General features: G+C 39.5%; 1 protein-coding gene across 1 annotated transcript; it reads left to right on the top strand.

Moving 5' to 3' along the window:
• The first annotated feature begins 351 nt into the window (after nt 1–351).
• Nucleotides 352–18,160, top strand: NOC3L (NOC3 like DNA replication regulator). Its single transcript, XM_062579947.1, has 21 exons — nt 352–432; nt 1,964–2,171; nt 2,585–2,711; nt 4,566–4,723; nt 4,845–4,904; nt 5,941–6,071; nt 6,705–6,866; nt 7,567–7,660; nt 7,877–8,052; nt 8,261–8,389; nt 8,800–8,931; nt 9,350–9,430; nt 10,252–10,352; nt 10,800–10,872; nt 10,950–11,013; nt 11,101–11,172; nt 12,136–12,317; nt 12,483–12,611; nt 13,243–13,340; nt 15,249–15,333; nt 17,071–18,160. Exons 1-21 carry the CDS (start codon nt 424–426, stop codon nt 17,200–17,202), a joined length of 2,403 nt encoding a protein of 800 aa, XP_062435931.1. The 5' UTR covers nt 352–423; the 3' UTR covers nt 17,203–18,160.
• Nucleotides 18,161–18,416: the final 256 nt, after the last annotated feature.

The following is an 18,416-nucleotide window of genomic DNA, read 5'->3' as shown; positions in this document are numbered from 1 at the left end:
TTACCTAACGTGGGTTCGTAGGTGAGGTGGTGAGTGCCCTACAGAGCTAGCAGTGTTGTGTTGGACGTTACAGCGTGCGGGCACTGCTGCAGTCGCCGGCTGGATGTCTGAACGCTGCGACCCTGGGCTGTGCTTTTATGTTATGCAGCTGCCTCCTTTTTTAATTCCCCCCTTTCTTCCCTCCCCCCGTTATCTGGGGCGATGAGATGGCGCTGACCGCGGTGGTAGGCTTTTTCCCGCTGGGGTATGTTAACGTTTACAGCTGCGGCACGAGGGCCCGCCCCTCCCCGCCGCCAGGGGCCGCTGCGGGCGCTGCGCGCGGCAGGCGGTGCCGCGAGCGGAGGGGGCGGGGCGGGGCGGGTGCTGCCGCGCGCCGAGTTTCCGTTGGCCGGGCCGGAGCCGCACGCGCTCGGGGCCGCCGCCATGAAGCCGGTAAGAGGCTTGGGGGGAATGGCTGCCGGGACCGGGGGACGCGCCGGAGCCGGGCGGCGCGGCGGTGCCTGGGCCCCATGCGGCTCCGCGTGTGGCTGCCGGGCGCGCCCGGCCTGCGCCGACATGGCCGCGGCCGGGCTGCCGGCGGCGCTCCTGGGCTGAGGGTCTGCTGTCCTGCGCTGGCTGCGCATCCCTCCGGGCAGAGCAGGTGTGCCGTGGCTTTAGGCGGTAAGATACGAGAAAGCTCTTAGTGCTGGAAGGGCAGGTGGTAAAATACAGCAGTGTCAGTTACGTACGTTATAACGAGAAGAATAGGCGTTTCAGCAGAGAGCAGGATATCTGGAGAGAAAAAGCCGAATTGGAAGGGTCGTTTAGGTAGATGGTAACCTTAGCTGTTCTGGCTTACGGTTTTATGTGGATGGTGTAGAGACAAGGGTCACCTTTGGAAAGGCCTTGTGAAGAGGCTGAGGATTTGACCAGCAGTATTTTCAGAGGTCTTTTAGAATCAAGAGGTGACACTTCTGGAGTTTTCATATTCTCAGCCTTCACAAAAACGGACCACAGCAAGTCAATGCTGTGGTCACTGGTGCTTAAGGTAAGCATTTTATTCAAGTTCTTCATAAGGAGATCACAATAAAAATAATGGCTCACGGCTTCATTCAGGCCTGGAGTGTACCGATGGTATCTAGGGTAATCTGTGGATTCTGTGCTTCTGTCTCTTCAGCTCTTTCCCCAAAGCCACATCTAAAGGGGTAGACTGAAGGTGAACTGACAAAAATTCCAGACCTGACAGCTCTGTGCTGGTCCAGTCTCTTGTCTCCTTGCTGAGGAGTCACTTCTTCCCTCACTAATGCTAAAATTATGGCCATTTTTTTCCACCAGTCCCTACCTTCCTATGCCCCTTACTACATAAACCACGTCTGTTTCCAGGATCCTGAATGCTCTTTGGAGCATTTTGTATTTTTTGGTCTAACGTGCTCAAACTGATCTGTGCATCTGGGATTTCCTCTTATCCTCCTTCCCCTGGCCACTGTGGCTCCATGGACCTGGGCACCCATATCCCATTCACAGCTGCTGCGTCGCGCAGTTGTGGGAGGATAGAGCCCCAGCTCAGCACTGAAGTGTGCTGCATCAGGACGTTTGCCTGAGGCTGTAGCCTTGTACCAGAGTTCCTGACCTTACTCTGTGCTGGGGAAGAGCACCATCATGAAGAAAGAAGATGGTGCTTGGGAGTGTGTGGGCCAACGAACTGTATCCTGGCTATTTATTTGCCAGACTTTGAAAATCTGTGTTTTTTATCTGTCTAAAAGTGAATGGATATTATACTTAGTAAAAGAATATTTAAAGAACGCTTTCTGGCTTCTCGTAACATAGTTGGCTAAGCTTAGAGCTGAGGATACCATTTGGAATCAAGAAACAAGTTGTTCAGCACTGATGGAAATACGTGCTTGGTGAGATTTAAAACAGTAAAATTAAATTTTACAAGGGCTATGAACAGGTCAGTTACTTGTATTTTCTGTTTGTTTCCTAGAGAAAAAACATAAAACGAGTTCCCAGTTTTCGTAAGTTACTGAGAACGAGTAAAATAAAACTCGACAACAAACTAAAGAATAAACAATATAAGCAGCAGAGTGCTGCTAAGAAGTATCGAAAAGAACAAAAAAAGCTAAGGCAGGCTGTCAGAGATGCTGTCTGTAGAAAGCCTGTTCCATTGGAGGAATACAAGAAAAAAACAGTTGGTAAGTATTTGCATGTTAGGAGCAGCGAATTTATTAACTTTTCAAATTTTTTTCTTAGTAGAGGAACACAAAAGCATGAGGGTTTCTGATATGCTACTACTTTATGTTGTAAAATTGTTTTAAAAAATTAATATAGGATGCACAAATAATTGCTTTCATAACTTTGTGAAAAACACAAAGTGTAGCCATTCTGGCAACAAGATGTGACAGATAGAGGTAGTAAAACCGTGTTTGCTGTCAGCATTGTATGCTTCAATAAAGGGGCAGTTTTAGGGGATAAAATTTTTGGCCTAATGTTTGTGAAGATTGATGAGATCAAGGTTAAAGTAAGGTGTAAAATGACCTGCCAGATGTAGGTAGGATAGGTTTTCAAGTTTAAATATATTAATTTGTATATGTTGTCTTCTAAAAAGCTGAAAAACGAGAGGAAGAGGAGGAGGAAGATGCTCTTCCACTGGACATGATGGATGAGGATGACTTGAAATTAATGGAAGATTTGGCTCAAAAAGCATCATTTTTAACCAGAGATCTTTCTTCTAAGTGAGTATTGTTGTGATGCCTACTTTTCATAGTAATTCAGCTTTGCTTGGTAATATGTAATGTAACGCGTTTACTAGGAGGTCGCTTTCATTCAATTGTTTCTTTGGAGTTCCAGTTCAGCTCTTTCTTTCTGTCAGGATAGTCTGTATTAGTATATTAATGCCTTAAGGCTACATTCGCCTGCCCTCTCTGAGTATCTCAGGATATTCTTTCTGCAGAGTATTCACTCCTGTGAGATCGCTAACTGTGAGAGAAGTAACATTCCTCAAACTCGGAAAAATGTTTTATTCTACATATGGTATTTATTTGACAGAGTGTTCAGGTCCTGTCATGGGCTTTCAGCCACTTTACGTCTTGCTTTGCAAATTGAAAAAAATGCTCTGGAGATCATGTCTTAAAACATACAGTACTAAAACGCACACACACACAAAAAAGTTATTTCCAGTTTTCTGGTAAAAAGTGTTAGGAAGAGTTAAAATGAAAAACAGCAAAGGATGGTGCTTTATCCTTTAGTGTTAAAAAATATAATTCTACAGAGTAGTACAGAGTAGATAGATGACTGTTTAAAATTACTAACTTGCCTTTTTTTTTGATGAGGGAGAGGAGACTCTGGATGCCTAACCTCTATAAGGGGCTTTTAATTTTCTCTGTAAATTTCAGTTTTCCTTAGTCATGAAACAGTTTTTTTTTCAGACTGAACATTGAAATGAGCAAAACTCATTGTTCACTGTTTTTAAGAAAAGAGAGGGAGTGTATCTTCTAACTTTTTTTTTAGTCAATCTGTGGCAAATTAACTTGTTAATGCTGATTATAGTTATTAATAACATAGGCTAGTTTCTAAGGAAATTAATAAGGCTGTGCTGAGATCTTTATGGTTGCCATTTTGTCTCTCTGTATTTTACTTACTCTTTTTCAAAATTTTTAATATTTGGGCCTGAAATAATGTTTTCTAAGGGTGCTTGCCCTTGTCTGGATTCATCACTGTTGCCTTACTTTGAATGGCCCCTTAGTCCCTTGCTGCTACATTAATGGAAGCAGTGCCATCTCAAAACCAGCTAGTGCTACTGCTTCCAGGTGTCCTTTATAACACAGAATTTCTTGTGTTTTCACAGCAGGTGTATTTTTGGAATGCTCAGTTGATCAGTCACAGATGTGCAGAGGTCCTGTGCTCACTGCATAGCGTTTGGGCACATAGGAGTGTTTGATCTGCCCAGGAATGGCAAAGCTGATGCGCTGGCCTTACAGTGCGTGAGCAGGACAACTGTGCCATGCTTACTGGGCACACTCACAGTTTTATGAACTTAATTCATTTATGTGTGATTTTCCTTTCTGAAGCCAAGCAGTTGCTCAGCTCAGGGCTTCCAGAGTTCTTCAAATGTGCCTAGTTGAAACTCTGCCTCTTACAAAATCAAAAGCAGCTGTTCCCGTTATAGGACAGAGGAGGGGGAGAGTATGTAATCACATGGCTCACTTCCACAGAATGATTCTTCATCACTCCTGGCTTTTAGTTTATTAATTAAAAAAAAAAAACAAAACAAACAAACAAACAAAAAAAAAACCAGATAACACATTTCAGAGATGTGCCTGTACTGCAAACGGTTACACCTTTTACTTAGATTTTTCTAAAAAAAAATCATTTAACTAAATCGATGTTTTTTGCTTGCATGTTTACACTCAGTTTACACTGATTGAGACTGGTTCTGGCATGGTCAACACACTGAAATATTCCATGTAATAAGATCAACCATCGTTAGTTTTTCTAATCGTGAACACACAATCCAGCTGTTATACTGTCATATATGGTTCATGTCTAATTAGATGGTTAATTGACTTAGTTTGCTTTATATTGTTCAGTGAACCGGTTCACATCAAGAAACGAAAACGTGAAAGTGTAATTGACAAATATGAGAAGATGCCGAGACGCATGCAGACTGAGCCAGAAAAAGAACTCATTCATCTGCTGCCCATCAAAGACAAAGGTGGTATTATTCCTCAAACCATGGAAAAGCCAGGTAAGACACAGATCCTGGAATCATTATAGTAGCAAGGTCGTTTAAGCTGTATATTATTTATTTGTTTTTTAATTCCAAAGCATCTATTACATGCTTGACATTAGACACACTATCTTTGCAGTTCTGAATGTTGCACAGGATGAAGAGGAGGAGGATACAGAAGAAATGGAGGTAGCAGAGGGTAATAAAACATCCTGCTTATTCTTTTTTCAAAATCACTGACATTGCTGTTCTTTAAGGAAGTATATAATTTAAGTGAATTTTGTTTAGGGTATTTTTGAATATATTCAGTTCATTGTCGTGTTACTCGCAGAGCACAAAAGTGAGTCAGATCTTTCTTTCACCTATTAGAATTCCAGGGAACAGAATTTACACAACTGCTTTCAGAATCACACTCTCTTAAAGATTACTTTGCTTTTTGTCTGGCATTGGTGTTTTCTTCAATTTTACATCGATTGTGTCATCTTTGCCAGTGAAAAGGGAAATTGATCTTAAGGAATATACGGTGTGGTTTTAGATTTGTTATTCTGAGATAGTTTTGAAATGCAGTTCAGGACACAGACCTATGGAGGTTTTTGAGTATATACTACTGCCTTTGACATTTTTTTACTTAACATCAAATATCAGAACACTAGGAAATTTAGATTTCAATTTTCAGTTTGTTATCTTGTGAGAGTCTTATTCAAGTAATAGTTCTAGTTCTAACTCTGCCACTTATAGGTCACAAGTTGAAGGAGGACATACTCGAAGCAAATTAATCCTCAGAAAAGGCAAATGAATGATTTGTGTTTTTAAACCAAGAAGTGAATGGTGAAAAATATGCTGCAAATTGCAAGGCACTGCTGTTTCTTGGCACAGCTTGGATCATATGTTGAGTTTATACATTATCACTGTGAAAACCATTTTCAGATTCAAAATAGATTATTTTGATAAATAAATAAATAAATTTAGATTATTCAAAATAGATTTGGTCCATTTCTTGTTGCAAGAATAAGATTTTGGAGTGCAAGAGAAAATTAAGTCCTGGTTTAATAGAAGCTCTAGCAAGGTAATTCTCCTTAAAGCTGCCTTTACTCTGGAATTGCATGTGATATTGTTGTCTGGGGTTATCATAGTACCTTTTGAAATGCAGTATCTAAAACTGTAGTTTGCAGTATGGTATTTGTTAAATGCTTTCCCCAGTGACCCTCCTCTCTAACCCTTACACTTTGTGCTAGACTCTAATGAAGAACCCCTGCCTGTCCTCACTCCTGAGGAAATGGCTGCTCAAAGAAGAAGAAAGCTGCAAGAAAGGAAGATTCACATCGCTGCTTTAGCATCTGCCATTCTCTCTGACCCAGAAAATAATGTGGGTAGTGTTTACTTGGTGTGCATTTATATACGCCTATATTGTGCAGAAAATCAATAAATAAATGACCAAATAATAGCAAAAGCAGCAAAATGTATCACTGGAATAAGGAAAAAAGATCAGTCTTGCCCCTCCTCCCAAGGGATTCCAAACAGTGAAACTGTTGCTTTTGCCAGAAATTGGTACAGTGGTTTTGAATCCAGTGAAGATCTAGGTGACTGTATCTGCTCTGTTCAGAAGTAATTGGCTTCTCTGTGAATACACGCGATTTTAGGAATAATGTTGTCAGTACCTGTTGTTCAAGCGATTTTGTTCTGATTTCAGACTTGTAACTGAAACTCAGTGTTTCGAGATATGCTGTTATTTTTCTGTAAGTCTGTATAAGCTTGTAATGCCATGGTCATTTGAATGTTCCCAAAATATATATTAATTTTGTTAGATTATTTAATGTTTCAAGAAACATTGACTCGTTATGCAGTGCTAAATAGAGTCTGAGTAAATGCTGAATTACTTACTTATTATAGTATGAGGCATGTTTCTTGTGGCTAACTTTTGCTGAAGTGTACATTATGTTTATAAATTGATTTGGAAGGTGGTCTGTGGCTGTCCTTGACTGCCTCTTTTCTCAACCAGATTAAAAAATTGAAAGAATTGCGTGCTATGCTGATGGAGCAGGATCCTAATGTGGCTGTGATTGTTCGGAAGTTGGTCATGGTTTCTTTGATGGAGATATTCAAAGATATTGCTCCTTCTTACAAAATTCGGCCTCTGACTGAAGCAGAAAAGGCTACCAAGGTGAAATACCAAGTTTCTTTTTGGAGTGTTACTAGTAGTTCAGATTGTTTTAAGTTATACCAAATATTAATACTGATTCTTTTAATACAAATTTACAATTTGGTACAAAGGATAACAAGTTCTTGTGGAAATTTTGAAACTCTGACACTTTAGGGGGCAGAGGTTTTTGTTCTGAGCCTTTGATTCTTTTATAGTTACTTCAATAAACACGGGACACGCGGGTGGTAATGGAGGGGAATAGTAGTGTACAAAAGTAGTATACCAAACCTGGTATACTACTTGCACATAAACCTTTGTTTCAGACTGAAGAAACAGTAAAGAAAGCAAATTATGCAGCATTGTCACCTAACTGGCACAGATTTCTGTTTATGAACTCAATAATATGCTGAACAAATGCAGGATAACTTGATTTTTGGAGCTTTTTTAACTTTAAAATAACATCTTGTGCCAAATTTCATTTTAGTCCCTTTTAGTGAAATAGGCCTGATTCGGAAAGGCCTTCTAAGCACAGAACATGTAAGTAAGTGTTATTTTAAGTACGCTTCTAGGAATGCCTGATTAGAGGAAAAAACTTCTCAGATATCTGATATTCATTTAAAAACTTCTTTGTTGTTTTTTTGTTGTTGTTGTTGTTTTGCAATGCTGGTTAATTTCAGTATTTAGCTCTCCAAATAAAATTTCATTTGTATTGTGTTTACAGGTTAAAAAAGAAACTCAGAAACTAAGAGAATTTGAAGAAGGCCTTGTAAGTCAGTACAAATTCTACTTGGAAAATCTGGAACAAACAATTAAAGGTAAAGTCAGCACTTCCCATTTTTTGTAGCAAAAGCAAAATTGTTTGCAACGCAGTTTACCTTCTGTGATTGAATGAATGTTGCTACCTAAGCCTGTCTTTCATACTAGCACTTTCATATGAGTGTGTAGAAAACTGCAAAAACTAAAAATATAAATTGTAGAAGCTCTCCTACATTTTGCACAATAATAACTAAAAAAAATACTATTTTGTGCAGACTGGAAACAAAGGAAGCTGAAGAAAAGTAATGTCATCTCATTAAAAGCATATAAAGGTCTAGCAGAGATTGCAGTGAAGTGCCTGTGTGAGCTGCTTGTGGCTTTACCTCACTTTAACTTCCACAATAACATTATTGTCCTGATTGTTCCGCTCATGAATGATACATCAAAAATGGTAAGCGATTTTCTGATCAGGAAAAGAGTTTCTGTTCTTCCTGAAAATAATTTATTTCAGAACTTTATCCCACAATATCCCAGTCATGTAGCCATATCTTTTCACTATTTCACAGGCTTTGTCCACTAAGTGAATACTATCAATATTCTCATTAGCTATTGTCATGGACTTGGCTTTACAAAAGAATTTGTTTCAATTTCCCTTTCAGATTTCTGAACTGTGCTTTGAGGCAGTAAAAAAGCTCTTTAAACAAGACAAGCTGGGCTTTGCTTCACTCGGTGTAGTTAAAGTAATTTCTGGTCTTGTGAAGGGTAGAAATTATGATGTCAGGCCTGAGGTAAGTGTCTTTCTGTTGTACTTTCCATTTTTTTTCTGTGGTTGTTTAAAAAAATCTGAAAGTTAATGCAGGTGCTAGCTAGTGACATGCAGCATTTCATCACTCTGACAGAACAAACAGGAAGTATAGAAGTAGGCTGAGCCAGAGAGTTAAAAGGAGAGGTATGGGGCAGGGGAGAGAGACTGGGAAGAGGAGAGCACATCCAGACAGAGATATGGGAGACTTGAAGTGAGACAGAGAAATGGAGGAAGAGTTAGAAATAGACAGTGCTGGGAAAGGGACTGGGAGCAGAGTTGAGCAATAGCTATGGAAAGGAACGTGAAAGAAATAAAAAGAATGGAATCCAGGATTTTGTAGACTCTCTATTCCTGTCTTGTGGATCATCTTTTCCTTATTTTATTTTACTGTAGGTCTTAAAAGTATTTCTTTACTTAAGAATTAAGGAAGTAGAATTAAAAAAAGACTCAGAAGACATTGCACCAAAGAAAAAGTTCATGACTTACAAAGAGAAAAGAAAAAATCTTTCAAGAATGCAAAGAAAGGTATGACTCGTGCTTTCTCATGCTGTGTTTTAATGGATTTAGGTAGCAAATTGTTCTAGCAGTGACTGCACTTCCTTTGTTGCCACTGTTAGCTCTCAGCATCAGTAATTAGTGTTTTCACTGTATTCAGAGCATTCATAATGTTCTGCAGGGAATTTAATTGATCTTCCTAATTTTGTTTTCATCTTTGTGCTCTTTCTGGTTTTGATAATGCTTTCAATTCGTTGTTTTTGTTGGCTGCTGGGAAGGGGCATATATAAGAAGCTGGTTATCCTGTGGCATTGCAAACTTAAAGCAACTCACCAAGATAGAAGATTTGTTTTCTAGATATGTTTGGAACCTGGATACTCAGGCTAACTGGAAACATTTAATTTACTGGAGTGACTGTCGTCTTAAAATCAACTGTATGTGTTTTCAGTGGAAGAAAGCAGAAGAGAAGCTGGAACGAGAACTCTTGGAAGCAGAAGCTTCAGAAAGTAAAGAAAAAAAGCTGAAGCTGGTAAGTAATTTAGAATTTATTTTCCTATTTTTACAAGGCAGCAATTCCTAGCCTTTTTGTTACCAAGTGTCTCCCCTCCACCTCCAATTAGCAGCATTACACACCTCTGGTTAACCATAGCAGCTTACATTTTACTTGTGCAGAAGGATAGATTTTAGTAAACAGAGCCCACTCATTGTAACCAGAAAAGCCATTTTAGCCATGCCTGTTTCTTTCTGTTCTCTGCACCAAAAGGTATTTTAATCCACAATCTTATGTCCTCCAAGCGTCCTATTCCTTGCTACGTATGGTTAACAGCTATTACATAGTACCAGTTTCTCGAAGTGGCCGGTAGACGGGAGGAGTGGGGCTACCTTGAACTGAGGGGAAGAGCAGCTGATCAGCTCAGAGACTGTGTGGGCACAGAGCAGGGGCAGGAGGGCTTGGGCTCTTCAGCGCTGGAAGAGTGGAGTGCCAGGCCAGAATTCAGAGGCCTGAGTGCAGGCTTGGGCTGCAAAGAGGTGGCAGCTGGGCCAGCGATGTGGCTTTTGCTGTCTGGTCTCCTGACCTGCGTGGCTCTGCCAGCCCCTGGAAAGGCACCTTGAAGGGTGGAGGGATGGAAGACGCTGTACTGTTCCCTTTCCTGAGGTGCCTCCCTCATGTGTCTTGCCCCACAAATAGGTGTGCTGTCTCGGAATCATGGATGCTGGCCCTCCGGACTGTATTGCTGTAGTTTAATGTGATAGTACAGTAGCACTAGGAACATTTTTAATTTTGTTTAAGTGAACTGGAAATGTCTGTTTTCCTTGCTTATGTATTTTCTTTTCTTTTCTTTCCTTCAGCACACAGAGACTTTGAATATTGTATTTTTAACATACTTCAGAATCTTGAAGAAAGCTCAGAAGTCTCCACTTTTGCCAGCTGTGCTAGAAGGTCTTGCAAAGTAAGAATTGAGTCCATATTCTTTTGTGTGTGTTAGAGAAGATATACAGAGCTAAAGGTTTTTTGATTATATCTTTTATAAACAATGGCAGAACACTATCTCTTATGAATTTGGTGAAATTACACTATTTCTTTGTGGAAGTATTTCCCTACTTCTAAAAACATACCAGTGTGTGATGAAATTGCCAGCATAGGATTGTTGTGATGCAAACCCAGCCGGTGTGATGTGATTGCATTATTTAAGTTTGATAACTTACTAAAGGAAATGAGCATGTCGGTAGTGCTCTATGGAATCATGATGAGCAGTTGGAGGCTGAATTGTGTAACTGTGGGAAGACAGATTACACAACAGCATTTGATTTAGCTTCACTTTTAGCAAGTTAAAATACTTTGACTGACTTTGCGGACAATATCTATAGCTAAAAAAAAAAAAATCCTCTGCTTCAAGGTTTGCCCATCTCATAAATGTGGAATTTTTTGATGACCTGTTGATTGTTCTTCATTCTCTCATTGCATCAGGGGTAAGTTGAGTTTACTTTTCTTAAGAGTTTTCTTAAATTGAAGTTCTTCTGGATGCTTATCAGTTTTGTATTCTCAGGGTTTAACCTATCGGGAGACTCTTCATTGCATTCTCAGTGCTTTCCACATACTCTCTGGTCAAGGTAAGAGCTCTTCAAAAGCATATTTTTGTTTAATAGTATCTGATAAATTAATGGAGTTAACGTGTTTATTTGGGATTATGTTAATAGGTGATGTTCTTAATATTGATCCGATGAAGTTCTACACACATCTTTATAAGACTCTGTTCAGCCTACATGCAGGTAATTTCAGATTCTTATTTTCAGTGTGTAACTAGATGTCTATTTTGCTTTTAGCGTAAACAGAGTATTAACAAACTGCAGTTGTATTAAGGTGTTTTTTATATTTGAGTTTTGAAAAGGGTGGCTATCTGTTTTCATCTACTTTTTCCTCAAGATGCACACTGCACTGCTGCGATAGAGATACTAAAACTATTACTGCAGGATGTAGTAACAGTTTCTATCATGTCATTGCTTTAAGGAACTCCTGGTACATGATCTTGGATTAGCTTTTATCCTCTCTTTAGACTAAGTTTTTTGACTTCTTAGTTCATTCTTTCATTGTCCATTTAAATAATTTTTTTCTGATTCTTTCTGTAATGGAGAAAAATCTCTAATTTTTCTATTCTAAATTTTTAATATCTAATATAGATTGTTTTCTAAAATCTAATGTTTAAAATTTTTAATTTTTATAGTTCCGTTTTTTCAAATTTTCTAATCAAATTTTCCAGTAATAATTCTGAGGCTCAATAGTTTATGAAAAAAGATACTTATAAAGTTTAAAATTTACATAATTTGAATGCTAATTTTTGTAAATTTATATTGAATAAGGCAGGAAGAAGGAGAAGAAACATCCTACAGTTCTGGGTAGGCTAAAGGAGATCTATGCACAATGTAGCAATTTATAAAAGATGAAACAGTGGGTGTACTTAGGGTTAAAACATTTTCTAATTTTTAGATTTTTTGATGGAATAAACATTTGCTTATATAGGAACTCAGAAGGAAAGATACATTGTTTCTGTTCAAAGCTGGACTAGTTTTTTCCAAAAAAGAGTGTTTTTACCTGTATCACATTAGTGCTGTGTTTGAATATCTTACACTTTCAGACTATTTCTCAGGTTCCAGCATGCAGTCAACATCAACTGCAGAGTATTTTATGTTCCGTGGAATAATTATTTACTCTTTGTGTTAAATACCTGATTTGAGGTGGTACCAACGATGATATAGGGATTGTGCTCCAGTGCCTGGATGTCATGCTTGCCAAGCGGAGAAAGCAGGTGTCCCAGCAGCGAGCTCTTGCTTTCATGAAGCGACTTTCTACACTTGGTCTCCATGTACTTCCAAACTCCAGCATTGGGATCTTGGCAACAAACAGGGTATTAATGCACGTAAGTTCCACTTGTGGGAATTTTTAGCTTACCGGTTAAAGGTGATTGAATTTTTTGCCAAGATTCTTAAATGCTACTGAGACTGAATAAAATGGAATGAATTCTGGGTTTAAGTTTATAATTGGATGTGTAACAAAAGTAACTCAGTCCCTGTTTCCATTGCAGACATTCCCAAAGATGGACCTCCTACTAGACAACGAATCTCAAGGCAGTGGAGTTTATCTCCCAGAACTAGACGAACCAGAGCATTGCAATGCTCAGAACACAGCACTGTGGGAGCTTCATTTACTGCGGGTTAGTGAGTAGCTGAGTGGTTTGGGAAGGCCAGTAGTAAACATCTGCTAAATGTTTATATGGTTACACAATTAGAGAACAGAGATCTCTAGGCTCATGCATCAAAACTTACTACAGGAGCCTGCTACATACTCCAGGGGGACAGCAGTACAGTGGATTAGGGACCTTTCATTTGAGGGAGCTCAAAAGAGGATGTTACACATCCCTTGTGATACTACCACCCTTGATCTCAGTGCAGGTTGCCTTAACAGAGTCATTTGGAGGCTTTTTCATCTGTTAAATTCCCAGGCAGTTCCCTTCTCCAGGAACAACTTAACACCCTGATTCTAGCAAGGGTCTGGGGTTTGGGGAGGACTTCCTGCACCCTTCCTGTTGCCTTCTGGCAGAAGGCATTAGATTGACTGCAGAGTTAGGCTTATAGCATGCCAGCTACTGGTGAATAGGCGTATGACTGGGTGTTCTTGTTAATTTAACCTTGGAAACTGACTGATTTTTGTGTGCTCAGCTTCATGATCTAAAACAAGTGCAGAATCTTCCATCTTACTGAAATTAAAATAAATTGAAGAAACCAGGGAAAAATATATAACTGCTTACCCCTCACTCAACTGCTTTTCTCCTTTGTTTCTTTCAGAGGCACTATCATCCAATAGTGCAGAAATTTGCAGCTCATCTTATTGTTGGAGCACCAGCTGAAGGCTCAGGAGCTCTCTCACCTGATTTGAGCCGAAGGTGAGCTATCAAAGAGTTTCCATTTTAAAAACAGTACCAGTAGCAATTGCTTACACTGTATTAAAGGGATCCTTGAAAATAAAAATCTCTAAACTTAAAAGATTCTGATCTTCAAAACTTACTTCCTTTGTTTTTCTGCCAGTACCGATTTTTTTTTCTTCTTCTTGTGAGGCTTGTTGGCAGACTTTGACAAGGGTAAAAATCTCAGTGTGCAGTGTGCTTTCTTCCCACGGGACCAAAATAGCTGGACTTCCTCAGTAGCAGCCCTGATTTGAATATGGATCAAGATTGCTGAACTGTGGCTGTCCCTTGTTAACTGGAAACCAAGATGCAGCAGAAAGTCCAGAGAATGTTAAAACATAAGAACAGCCATCCTGTTTCAGATCAGAAATCTGTCTAACTCTGTATCTTGCCTTCAATACCGGCTGTAAGCAGATGCCTAGGGAAGAGCAAAAACAGGGCAAGCTTGTACGATACTTCCTCTGAGCAGTGTCCTAGCCTCTGACTGGTTTCAGTCCAGGGGATTTCCTGAACCTGATGTCTTGTTCTTTTAGTAACTTTCCATGGAATTCTCTTCAAAACAGTGTTCAGTGTCCCTTGAACCAGAGTGCACTTTTTGCAAATACAGCATCATTTGGCAAAGATGCTCTAACACAGCTCACTGTATTAAGAACTGCGTTCTTTTATTTTGATCCTGGTGCCTGCGTGCATCATTTGATGTACATTGAAAAGTTCCTGCACTGGGAGAGGCAGTGAACAATCTATTCCAATATGTCATTTCTGTGCCACACGTGACTTTGCAGGCCTCTGTCATATTGTCTCTCCACCTACTGTCTCTGCTCATGGCTGAAGGGATCCATCCCAGGCAGGAGCTGTTCCATATCCGTCATCATACTTGTTGCCCATTCCTGAATACTTTGCATTTTGAATATTTCAGGATGAGGAGTTTAGACCTGAGAGCAGTATTTGAGATGTGGGTGATCCATGGAATTAGCATTGATGTAACAGTGCTTTATATTGCTTTCTGTTCCTTTCTAACTGCCACACAGCACTGAGGTCACAGTCTGCTGAAAGTATTTGTCATAACATCCAGATCTGGTTCCTTACATGCTCAGCAATGCTCAGGTCAGAGCCTGTTGTTTTTTATGTGAGCTGAGATTGTATGTCTGTATGTTCATTGTTACACACTGAAATTCATTTGCCTTTTTACTGACCAGTTACTCAGTCTCCTAAGTTTTGTCCGCAGTTCTTCACAGGCTACTCTTGTTACTACCTCAGGTGATTTTGAACTTACCGCTCACCATCTTCTCCAGATCCTTTCTGAGTGTGTTGAAAAGCACAGGTAGTGGCCCAAACTCTGTGAAAATACCTAGTTTCTTCCTGCAGTCGCAATTAATGTTGCATAGACTTTTGTGCTCTGTTCCTGTCTTTTTACCATTTCTTTTCCCTTGTCATAGTCTTCCCTTTTCTTCCATGGCTGCTTAGTTTTCACAAAATGCTTTGATGAGGGACTTTGGAATTATTTAGGAAATTCAGGTAGATTGTAGGGACAAGATAACCCATATCCACATATTTTTTGACTTTTTCAAAGGTGGAGATACGTGCAGGGCAAGCAGTGAGTGCTTGGAGTTCTGGCAGGCTATGACAGAACTGCCGCTTGTCTCACTTTCTTCCTCGGTGCTCCTGCTGAGTGGTAGCCAGATACTTTTTATTTTCACTTGCCATGTTTCCCAGCTGCTGGCTTCCAGTTTTTTTTAGTTTATATTCATTACTCTGATGGGGGATCAGGGAAAATGGGGGAAAGAGGGTTGCTTTTGGTTAGCGGCAATATTAAAGCGTATATTCTCATTTTGGAAACTTATCTCCTACTGTGTTTCTTTCACTGAGAAAACTGTGATTATATTATAGGCCTACTACGGAACTCTTTGAGACATACAGCATGAAAGGAATGACCTTTAATCCTCCTGTTGCATCAGTAACACCCAGAAGGAAGGTACTGTCTCTCTTTGTCCTTTTAAACATTTTATTATGTATCAATACGGTCTGTATCATCTGTTGGCTCACTATGCAGTGCCCAGGCATGAGCACACTTAGTTTGGCTTTCTGAATTCTGTACTTTCTCAGTTAAGTATTTTTTACTAACCTAAGATAGCACTGACCCTAAAAGGGTGAAAAGCTATATGAATAGTTCCGTCTCCCATGGCAGCAGTTAATGTAACTAGATGAATGCCGTGGCCGTTATTTTTCTTATCTTTTGGACTCTACCATGGCTCAGTGCAGATTTCTTGTCCCTTTTCTGTCATGATGAACTAATGTTTGTTTATAAAGCACTAACAAAAAGCCAGCTTTCTTTTCCCAGTGTTGGGAGTTGGCAAGACAGCTGAATTCCCAGAGCCTTTGGTTCAGTATGTGGAAGGACACTGATCCCCATTAGTGTCAGTTTATAGCTTTAAAGTGTAAATTTGAAGGGAACAAAGAGCTAATGTGTGAAGAGGAGAAATGGGTGAACAGTTTTCACATCTTCAGCGTTGGATATGTTCCAGATGCCAACTCCCATTAAAGGTGCAATGAGTGCTGTGTCCTTCAAAAAGTGATAATTAATTCTCTTTCTTCCTAATGAAAACTCTGCAAGCTATTAACCTCAGTAGTGCCTCCAATTCATAACTAACTCACTCATTTATGTCAGTTAAGGTATTGAGAGCAGACTTTTTCCATTTTAGTGACACTTCTGAAAATGTATTTGTACCTAAATTCTGTCCTGTTGTAACAGCTTCTAGACATACCTGTCTTGCCAGGGTGTCACATTAGCACTTCTGACAGAACAAGGCTGGGAAGAGCAGATGGGAGGGAGGCTGTGTACTGCTTGAACAAGGAGATGCTCTTTAAGATAATGGAAACAAAGAAAGAAGAAGATATGAGAAAAAGTAGTGACTTCAGGTGGTTGTAATGGACGTACCTAGGAAATTACCATCAAGCCTTGCTTGCTGTCTTGGCTGTTCAGGTCTTTTAAACTTTGGCAGTATCTGGGTGTTGCCCTATCTGTCCCATATTGACAGAAGTTCTAAATGGGAATTTGCTTTCGCTGCGCACCGCTGAGGAAGAGAGGCTCTCATTCTTTCTTTCTGAGTACAACTGAGTGTAACCTTCTGAGTATAACTAACTTCAAGTGAGCATGCATGAAGCACTTGCCCATGTGCGTGCTAAGACTTTATCAGGGAGGTATAAATCATGTGCGTGACCTTCCTTGTCTGAATGCCAGGTAAGAGCAGAGGGCTCCCTGCGCCTGAGGGGGTCTCTCAAGGCACAGACGGGTCCTTCCTTACTCTGTAACACCGTCTCCTCTCACCATTAATGTTTTCACTAGCCTTTTGATTGGAGCTGCTTGGTTAAGTTTTTGTGAGCTGTTGAACAGGAAGAAGTACGTAAGCTCCTTCAGAGCTGGGGGCTGTGGCTGTGTGTAGTAGGTATTCTTTTGGAGAACAGTTTAAAACAAAACAGAAAATCCTCACGAAAACCAAGAGCTTCTGAAGGATTATTGGATACATCACTTTGTAGCTATCCCAAAGAAACTTACTATCAGGTCTGATCTCAGGGGGCGGCTGGTTCTGTAGATCTGGTCTAGGAGGTGATCGAGGGCATGGGAGAGAAACAGGACTGCTAATTTGAGATGCTCATTGCAAATACATCCTTGCCTGGCCTGCTAATACAGCTGCTCTGCTGTGATTTTCAGGATACATTCTCACCAACGGATTCATTTCTAACTGAAGAGCTGAATGAACATCTTCAACAACACATCAGTGAGACTGCTATTCACAAACCCTTGGATTTTGCTAAACACTTAAAGGAATCATCCCTCTCATGAATATTTCTGTCACATTCAGTTGACTCAATTATGGGGACAGATCAGCTGAAAGAAAGTTTCACTCATTAAAAGAATATAAGTAGGATTTTGCTTGACAATAGAAAAGCTTAAGAAAAAATAACAGCAGTTTTTTCACACAGTTACAACACTTCTCCATTTCACCGTCTAGCCTGCGTTTTCCAGATTTGGGAACCACAGTAAACTTAACTGTCATCAGTAACTTTAAAAGATATGAAAACAGATCATTTAAAAATTGTTTGTAACCATGTATTTTAGTATAACACTTTTGTTTACAAACTTTCTTATTTTTCTAATAGATATACAAATACACATGTGTTTCTGAAAAATCATTGGATTGTGTTGATAAATGAATAGATTTTTTGAATTTTTTACCTAGTACTGAGTTCTTTGATGCTAAAATACCTGGAGATTTGGAGTATGCGTCACACATTTTTCTGTTTTTCTTATGTCTCCTAACTGTTTCTCTTATCTTGAAATGATTTTATTTATTCTTTTTCCCAATGAAATCTCCTTGGTATTTATTAGCAAATTGAGATTACTGAATTCCAGTTCTGAAATAACTCCATAATTGAATGGTCCACAACAGCGCCTTCAACAAACCATCCCCGTCAAGAATACTGGACAAATTCAAGGTAAGGATTTTAAACTTTTTTATCTTGGCAATACAGTCTGATCCTCATTCCCAAATGCTGGTCAGTCTGGTTGTCTCAGAATCTGTGCTGGATTTCATGTTGGCTTTGTAAACAGTAAGTAAAATACAGGAAATAACTTCAGATTGAGAATTAGCCCTTATATGGATTCCATTCTATAGAGGAGGTTTTGTAATGTTTAGTGTGTGATGTGGTAGTGATGCATGTTTTAAGTTGGGCAAAGCATTTGTTCAAGGCACTAACAGCCTTACAGTAATTAGAAAATATTTCTTTTCCTCTGGAAAAGTTAGTCCTGTATTCTGATTTAGGGTTCTTGGATACTTTTAGCAATAATTCACTTTGTTTTTAATAAGTGTTTTTAGTATCACTGAGACTGGTTCACCTAATTCTGAGTAGTTAAACATAAATTCACAAACAGTTTTGGAATAGGCACCTGTCCGTTAATGGATTAGAAAATACATATTTTACTATGTGGATTACAAAACAGCTTGCTTAGCACTACTGGGTAATACATAAATAAATAGCATCTTCCACATGTTTCTC

Source organism: Rhea pennata, chromosome 7 (genome assembly GCF_028389875.1).
Source record: "Rhea pennata isolate bPtePen1 chromosome 7, bPtePen1.pri, whole genome shotgun sequence".
NCBI lineage: Eukaryota > Metazoa > Chordata > Aves > Rheiformes > Rheidae > Rhea > Rhea pennata.
The sequence above is the reverse complement of the archived record's forward strand: the minus strand, read 5'-3'. Positions and strand labels throughout refer to the sequence as shown.